The 9294-nt window shown below is 35.9% G+C and overlaps 3 protein-coding genes across 3 annotated transcripts in view; 2 read left to right on the top strand and 1 right to left on the bottom strand.

Annotated features, from left to right (window-relative positions):
• LOC131677793 (uncharacterized) overlaps positions 1–9294 on the bottom strand; it is a 42559-nt gene that overhangs the window by 16643 nt on the left and 16622 nt on the right. The gene's annotated exons all lie outside the window — the stretch shown is intronic.
• On the top strand, positions 1178–1756 carry LOC131677797 (non-specific lipid-transfer protein-like 1). The gene is made up of 2 exons (XM_058957840.1): positions 1178–1372; positions 1434–1756. Exons 1-2 carry the CDS (start codon positions 1246–1248, stop codon positions 1622–1624), a joined length of 318 nt encoding a protein of 105 aa, XP_058813823.1. The 5' UTR covers positions 1178–1245; the 3' UTR covers positions 1625–1756.
• On the top strand, positions 4701–5402 carry LOC131677796 (peroxisomal multifunctional enzyme A-like). The gene is made up of 2 exons (XM_058957838.1): positions 4701–4902; positions 4973–5402. The coding sequence occupies exons 1-2, from the start codon at positions 4770–4772 to the stop codon at positions 5161–5163; spliced, it is 324 nt and encodes a 107-aa protein (XP_058813821.1). The 5' UTR covers positions 4701–4769; the 3' UTR covers positions 5164–5402.

Consider the following 9294-nt stretch of genomic DNA (forward strand, 5'->3'; position numbering starts at 1 on the left):
ACGGTACTGAAGCCGGTAGTACCGGTAAAGTACCGGTACTCGAAAATTTCTTTAAAATTCGAAAAAATCTTCAAACTGAAATTGAATGCTCAAACTGATGATCTTATTCTCAGATGATTGATTTGCGCTGATCAAAAAACATGTTTATTGATTTTAATTACTTCGGAATGGCAAGACTCATTTCACAGAAGATATTTTTCATATAGGGCACCTTCTTTTATTTCGAAACCTAGGCCACTTTGAAATCAATAACTGCTAAGTGGTGCAACTTTCGTCGACTTGAACAGATGGTAAATGTATGAAACCCTATTAACAACAGTAAATCAAAGCGAGAATGGCAGTAAATCCGAGCAGGTTAATCGCATTTCCTCTCTTGCTTTTCTGAAAATTGGTTTCGACTTTTATGTCGTTTGCCTACTATTCTCTAATGCATATCAAGGCTCCTTGCTTTCCTGTAAACTATGGAGTTTTGCTGAATTTTCATATCACCAATAATTAAAAATCGCCCCATTTGAAGCAGTTCACCAAGTCTAAAACTGCTGTTCGTTCTTTTACAGATAAGTGAATAATGGAAACCAATCAGAATGTCGCTAATAAAACTTTAACTTATAGAATTATTATGATGATGGCCCCACCTCATTCCCACACAAAGATGATATCTCAACGACTTATCTAGAACGAAAATTAATATAATTAAATGTTATCTTGCAGACCGATATTTTGAACCAGATCCCCCTGCAGAGTTAACATATTTGTCATAAAAATTTGTATAGTACCGAAAATACCGGTACTGGCTTTTGTTCAGTACCGGTAGCTACAGTGGGCACGTTGGTCAATTAGTTTCTAGGATACTAAGTCTTCCTTCATAAGGCAAAAAAGTGTGAGGTTTGAATTCATTTTTGGGTGTGGACCGATTTGGCGAATGATATCTCATTCTTTCACTCTGGTTGAAATGTTTTGACACAATCCTTAATCGGTTAATCTGAATAAATCATACCGTCTGCAGGTGACTGCGATAACGAACAGGCCCACGTATCCATTTTTGCGTGTAACCTACTGTAGATTAAGGATGCTTGTTTTTAATGCCTAGTATCTATTTTCACAGTTACTGAATTTGTAAAATACATCGATACATTTTGAAAAGAAATCGATACTATAAATATTTCTGCATAGAGTGCTTTTCACCATCAGTTATCGACAGGCTTGCTTCGGAATAACAACAGTCTTCCAACTAACTAAATTACAATGAAGTGTGACGCCGTTATTGAGAAGATCAAGACCCGTGTAGCGGGTATCGATCCGAATGGACCACGCAAAGTTCTCGGAGTATTCCAGTTATTCATCGAAGCTAGCGATGGGATCCATGAGCTTGGTATAACTTTCTATTGTTTTTATTGTTATTCCTGTATTATGATTATTCTTGATTTTCACAGTGGTGGATCTGAAGAATTTGAAGGTAACAGAAGGAAAAGTATCCAACGCTGATGTCGTGATCAACTTGAAAGACGAAGACTTCATTGCTGTCGGGACTAAGGCCATTACGGTACATGCCGCAGTCGAGCAGGGTAAAATCAAAATGACCGGCGATGAGGCTCTTTTCCAAGCTCTGGTAGATGCGATCTGAATTCGTTCAGCGAAACACCAAAAACTCAACGCGGACTGATGCGACTTGTGCTAGTATGTAAATGCTTTGTGGTCTAAATGATAATTACTGGTAGATAAAGGGCAGAAATAAAAAAAACTACGATAGAAACATAAAGAAGCTCTTTTTTTGTTTATTTAATGTCCTATGCCACCACACATCATGGGTACGTCTTATCTAGGTAAGGACCTATTCAACTATTACGTAAGCGCATTTAAGACATAGTAAGGGCACAGAAAAACAGACGTAACAGCTTGAAGAAAATTCTCTAAAAATCACCGTATACTAGCGACACCTGTTGAACACATTGCACAAAATGTGATTCTGGCAACCAAGGCAAATATTTTTTTTCAACCGAAGCCCTGACAAGAATGCGCAAACCGTTTTTCAAATGCAAGATGATAAATGAAAGGTGGTAGCGATTGTTAAATTTTAAGAGCGAAATAGAAATATCGCTTATGTCACGTGCTTCAATTTTCCATGGGATAATGATCGCAATAGGCAAATTTAAAGAATGCAGAGCTCGGATTGCATTTTAAAACCCATCATAACCACGTATTGTTACTGGAAATGAAGCAACACCACAATTGTTTTTCTTTTCGCGTGAAGAAATGAATTCTTGTTGTTCGTTGGTCGTATAATTAATTTTTGTCTCTATTTACTTTTCTTTATCCTCACTCTTTTAGAATCACGGAGACATCAGGTACTCTTTATTTTGTTTTCCACGGAACGGAGCTTCACAGATTAAAACCAAAGTTTGTTGGTTGGTTGGTTGGTTTGTTTTATTAAAGAGGTTTACAATGCATGTTCACAGCGATATCAATTTTCTAGTTTTCTAGTTAAGAATGAACAAAAAATGTTGATCTTTTTTACGAGCCGGGCTCATGATACATGAACATGTTCTGCGTGTTCAACTTAAGTTCATGAACTATGCATATGAACTGATTCGCGAATTCAAATTCCTGTCATTATGATCGAACACAAAGATCAAATGCTTCTAAAATATAATAATCATTCCAGATTAGGAATTTGGTTCACGGGCCGATTCACTATGGATCATAGAAAAAAAATAACTGCTGTCTTTTTTCCCTTATCCAACTAGAAAACAGATCGAAATGGTGAGCTAAACGAAAGCAATGTGAGAAATAAATTCCTTTCAGAAGCAGGATTCGAACCTGCAACCCGTGGAACTCTGGCCCAATACACAAACCCTTATCGTCGCTGTTGTGCTATCTTATGACAAGCGCCATTTTGCACATTTCGAGAACAACGATTTTTAAAGTTTAAGATTGAATATCATGAAACTTATAAATAATAGAAACAATTCAGAGAAGACAATTGATGCTTGTACCTATTCTGTACTAATCTCTCAAATATTACGAAAATCGGTTGACTTTGTTGCGAGTTTTCACTAAAAATGTAAACAAAAGTCGCACTCACACGTGTCATAGGTGTGTATAGATGAAAAAATTTGTATGACGTGTCATAATCGTGCATGAAAAATTTTCCATAGAAAAAAATCACCAATTATAAACTTTTATTCATATCTTTGGCTTCATTTGTCCTATAAACAATCGGTTAGATGCATTTTGAAGGAAATAAGTCAGGGAATCTAGAAAAAATAGTTATTTTTAGTTACAGTGTTGCCAAATAGGCAATATTTCCAGTTTAAAGATAAAACTGCGTTTTTCTCCCAATACATGCATTTTTCTTTTGAAAATTATTATGCCATTGTGTTCTGATGACATTTTTACACATAAAAGCAACTAAAACTTTATTATAACTTGAGCCAATCCTAAGATATTATGATTTGAAGCAAAAAACTCACAATTTCTTATCACTTTTCTCGCTTTATTTCAGTAACCAAGCAAAATTTCAAAATTCTGGAAACGCCATCTTGTAGAGATTCGTTAGACGAGTAATGTGGCATATCTAACTCAGTTTACCCCAAAATGGCGTTTGTCATAAGATAGCACAACAGCGACGTTATGCTATCTTTGGGCTATGATGACGTCCCACGAATAACAAATGATTACACTGTTCAACACACGATCGGGTAGCAGAAGGAAAAAAATATGGCGAAAGTTTGGAGTCGCAGAAAACCCCAGGTGAAGACAGTTTTGAAAACAATTGGTACGGGGCTTCATAGTTTAAAACCAAAGTTTGTATGGAGGGGTGTTCAAGAAGGAAGATATCAATGAAAATGATCATCTTACATTTTCGCATAAAATGCTTATTACATCGACAAAGTAATCTATGCAATTTTTTAGCTCAATCGGACATCATTAAGAGGGTGCGGCGTTTGAATACCTCTTCCACAATTTTTAACCCTTAAAGGCGCAAAGCAATTTTTTTCAAATTTTCTGAAAATTGTCTGACAGATTTAATACGTTACTATGATAATTTTGAGATGGTTTTCGCAATGTTGTTTTAAAACAACATTGCGCATTTAAGGGTTAACGCCTCTCCATATTTTTTTTCGCGTCCGCAAACGTTGTTTGTGATTAAATTGCCAAATTGACATTAGAAAGAGTTCACCTCACTGTCAGGATGATTAAATCGGGATTTCCGAATAGAAAGTGCACCTCAGTAAAAAGTTATCGAATCGATAAAATAGTCAACTTTACAGCAGTCTCGTTCAACGGAGACAGAACAAAGTTCAGAGGAAGTTATACCTGCAGCTGTGTACAGCATCATAATGAATCAATCGGTTCACTTCTTATCGACGCACATTGCACTATGTGTAAATCATCACCTTTGGAATAATACCATCAATCAAAATTTATTTGGTTTGGTATCAGAGCTGATTGGCTCATGACAAACTAAACAAGTGTGCGAATTACTGATATGTTATTATGCACAGCGCCATTCAAAGTCTTAGTATGGTTCGAAGACTTTTAATACCCGGATACCCAGAAAAGTTGCATTACCTGCTCAATAAGCAACTTAAGAAACGGTAAGTTAGCAAGATAAGATTTCATTCGCTTTAAGATTGCGTAGTTTGTACATGCCTTATCAAACAGAATAATTATAATTGGCCTATAAATAAGGTGGATGGTTACAATTTGGAATCAGTTCGATTGTTTCTCTCGTCGATAACTTGTTCAGTTTCTATTAAATAACCATCATGTCTCTAACTTTGGATCAAGTCATTGAAAGAATAAAAGTTCGCGTTGCAGCCGTTGATCCAAATGGTCCCCGTAAGGTTCTTGGAGTGTTCCAGCTGAACATTAAGACTGCAACAGGTGTCGAAGAGTGGAGTGAGTTTTTCAGTGCATGTATAATTTTAATTTTTGTATCAACTTTTCCGATTTATGTATTTATCTACAGCCGTTGATCTGAAGCAGTTAATTGTTGAGAAGGGCCCTTCTAGCAATCCCGATGTGACTGTTACTGTAACCGTTGAGGATCTGACTGCCATCAGCGCGAAAACGTTGACCGTTGGTGATGCTTTGACACAGGGCAAACTCCAAGTAACTGGAGATGCGACGTTGGCTGCTAAACTAGCTGAGGTGATGTAAGCTTGTTCATTGGTATACGTGTAATTGTAATGAGGCAAGAATGGCAACATTTGATTTGTGTGTCCAGCGACTGACTTTTAGTATCCGATAAGTAAAATTTCAATTGCCTACATTTCTTGTGTTTGAATTGCACCTTAAGTGAATTGGACTATCAACAATTGTGAATAAAACAACTTTTCATATGTTAAGAGAAATTTTTTAGAAATTCGATGACTTGTTCTTACATTTTGAAAATTTATTTGGTGTTACAAAAAAGTGATGGAATAAAGCTAAATAGTTTTTAATTTCTTAACAAAATTTTACTTTATGTTTTATTCGAAAATAGCATTTATATCTACAAAGGAAATTACTTATGATTGTGAATTGCAAACTATGAATCTAGGTTAGTTATCTTCAATATAAAATACAATTGATACACATACACATAGAACCCATAAGCGAAATGTGTCAAGTATCCACAGGTTTTCGAAGCCATCAAAATCAAACTAGCAAGAATAAGTGCCCTCCTATACTAAGAAGAAGGCTTTGATCTAAGGTGAACGTGTTTTCTCGCAAAAAAAAGTTCTTGGTGCTGCAATTCTCGGCTTTTTTTCTCGCGCTGAGGAAATTTGAAAACTGTGCTGTACTCTTGCATATTCGAATCTGTTGTGTTTAGCTGTCTCCGTAACAGTATACTCAGCTTAGTGAAAACGTCAGCATCGGTATTGGTCTGTTAGTGGTTTGCAGTCAAAACCAAAACCCGGATCATCATCGATGCTTTCTTCGTCAACTTCATTTGAGACTTTTTATTGTTGCGGGATCCCATCTAAGCGGAATGTTCGGAAAAAGTAGTATAACGATGGTTCCTGAAGCCTGCATCTGTTACAGATCAGCCAAGTGAATTTGGTGAGATCAATCTAATTTATAAATAATTTTTATTATGTATTTACTTGAATATTATATAAATCACTTCAAACCCAATCCCATTTTCCTTCCCTACTAACCAATTCTAACATCCGTAATGCCTATGAAGATTGCGTGGGTTTCCCGCATCTTCTTAAGTAGGTATTCAACTAACATTTCCTTCCTTTTGGCGATCGTAAGGACATGGCCAGGTGTCCAGTGAACTATACTATTGTATAAACAGATTTCACTGTATCAGCCACCCATGATGAGTGCGGTCGTTTTTGCTATGCTATGCTATGCTATGCTATGCTATGAAAATCAAATTAGCAAGAAATCTTTTCATATCTTCAATACTCATATCGATAGGGTTAAATTCGTATTCAATTTAGGTCATTATCACTGAGGATTCCGGAATCTTAATAAGGGGCCGTACACTAATTACGTAAGGCTTTTTTAGAGCTTTTCAACCTCCCCCTCCCCCCAGATAAGAGTTCGTAAGATTTTGGTGAACTCCCCCTCCCCCTACATAAGATCTTATCATGATTATCGTAATTAAAAAATCGAATTGTTAATTCATCAAATAATAAGATAGCGAAAACGATATGTATAGAATTATTACAAGAAAACACATGACAAAATTTAACTGTAATCATCTGCAGAATTTTAATTGCATGCCAATCTCTCCCAGTAGAAAGAATAACTGTTATCAGATATTCAGTAACTCCAACTTGGTCCACATAATCTGCTTTGCTATATTCCACTTACTTAGAATCTATTTTCTTGTGATGTAGAATTTAAGAGTTTATAACCTCTTCTGGCATGAATTTACTCTGAATTCCAGCTGTGACGCTTTTCGTACGCATAGCTCCGAGTTAACCAACTTCGAATTTTCTTGAATTAAAATACAGTTCACACTCTGGAAATATTCGACATTCAAGATCTTTGACAATCGCATGTTAGAACATTTTCCAGATACCTTGCGGGCTTGAATCAGACGTTTGAAAAGAACAAAGTCGGTCTAACGACACGAAGGGTATCAACACTTCTTAACTTGTAAGACATATTGTGACTCCAGTTCCCGAACAGAACAATGTACAACCAAGAGCCAAAAAATTACTCATATTGTTTGATATATAAGGATTATATGGTACAAATGAAAATAGCTCCCTTTTCTTATTAAAAAGAATGTTTTCCTTGTGGATTTAATTTTTAAACTTGTTTTATGATATTACGTAAGAAAGGACAAACCCTCCCTCCCCTCAGATAAGAATTTGTAAGATATTTTGAAACTCCCCCTCCCCCCATATGCCCTTACGTAATTAGTGTATGGCCCCTAATTGGCTATTCGCAACTGAGAAGACTTTTTTTGATCGACCAAAATCGGTGAAACCATGCGTTTTAATGTCTATTTAAAGAGATTTTAAAACTTTCAAAAAATTGCGGAATTTTTGATTTTTTAATTTATTTTTACTTTTTGCCCGTATATCTGGAATTCTGGGAAGTGGTTAATGTGGCCAAAGAGATGTATTTAAATTATTAAGCAGTTAAGAATCATTTTGATACTCGGTTCTACTAAAGTAGTTCTGTTCAACCGACTTAAAATCTTAAATGTAATGTTATACGGATTATCCTTCAAATGAATTATTTAGCTTCAACCGGTTTTTATGTTGGCGGGGGATGAGTACTTTTCAAGCGATTCTTTTGCTAAACGATTCCAGTCCGATTTTTACGCTTGAAGTTAACATCCGATTCTTACCTTCAGCTATATTCAAATCGGGTTTTACAAAGCATGTACTATGCTTGCAACTTTTATTTTCGGTCACTCACTTGTAGTTGGAAGCTCAGACCGGACGTCAATAAAAAAATCAATTGGCGCTCTCTTTGTCCGTTCCAAAAAACAACGGGGAAGTGATCGAACGTCTGTTTCAGATGTCTGAAGTTAACGTATCTACCAATGGTATGCACGTCGTCTAACTTGAATATAATAGGATGCGTATCGAGTAGCGATTCGGAAGAAGAGACTAACTTTGTTATAGCTCTCGGTTAAGCAAGCAATCCTTTCTAGCTATCACTTTGTTGCTTATCCACTGCACATACAGTATAATATCGCTACCCACGGCTGTGCAATTAAATGAGTCAGCCACAAAAGATAAAAGTGCCTCTACTTTGGGAATAGGCCCATAAATTCTCCTTTCACGAATAGGTGAATCTATGAAAGGTAATAGAGCTCAACATCACGGAAGTGTCCTATGTACAGAAATCACAGGCACAATTATTTTTTCACTCAGTCTGTTTTTTGATAAAGGTGCCAATTATTTCATTTTGCATTTCAAAATAACATTATGGGTTACATTATAGAATGATCTAATGTTTATTCAAAGGAACAATTTTTCATCCTAAATCTCTAGCACAGAGATCTTAAATTCTGGGATTATTATTAACTAGAAATTCACTTCAATGTACAAGGGGGATCAAATGAAAATACGTGCAGCTATGTACTGATAGCTTTTGTTAATAATCATATACTCATATCTTTTGTTAACGGCTTTCGGTGATTCAGTCAAGTAAAGTAGCACAAACAATGTTTCGACAATTTATTTTGTCTTCTTCACAGAAAAAAACAAGTGTGAACACAAAATAAATTATTAAAACATAGGATTGTGCAGCATTATTACGAAAGCCGTTAACATAATATACCGAAACTGCCAACGGGTTACATAATAATGCTACTGATGACGTTCAGTAGTTTAGACGAGGTAGAAAAATGTATTGCGAAGAGCAACCTGCAATACGGCGCCCACAACATTAACAGAATTTTTCATTGAAATACGGATATGCATAACTTTTTCACTGGAACTCTACGGCATTCGTGGGATGAGAATGTGGTTGAACCAACTGACTTTTGAATTAAAATGTAAACATTAACCATAAGAAAATAACGCTGTGCACCTGCCCCGGTCAGATTCCTACGTGCCAGTTCTGTTACCAGACGGCACATCACGTAAAGTCATGTGCCGAAGCCGTCATTGAAAACCAATCTACTATAATCAATACCAATAAACAACCTTCGACATATGCTGCTAAAACACAATCAAATGCCCAACCAATAACTGATGCGTTTTATATTTCAATATCAAAGCAGTCTAACAGGGCTCAGTTAGACACACTGATTTTTTGTATTTTGTTTCAGCAAAATATTTTGCTGAAATTTTCCAGCAAAACTGGATTTACTAAGAGTTCAGGTTT

This window comes from Topomyia yanbarensis, chromosome 1 (assembly GCF_030247195.1).
Source record: "Topomyia yanbarensis strain Yona2022 chromosome 1, ASM3024719v1, whole genome shotgun sequence".
In the NCBI taxonomy this organism is placed as follows: domain Eukaryota; kingdom Metazoa; phylum Arthropoda; class Insecta; order Diptera; family Culicidae; genus Topomyia; species Topomyia yanbarensis.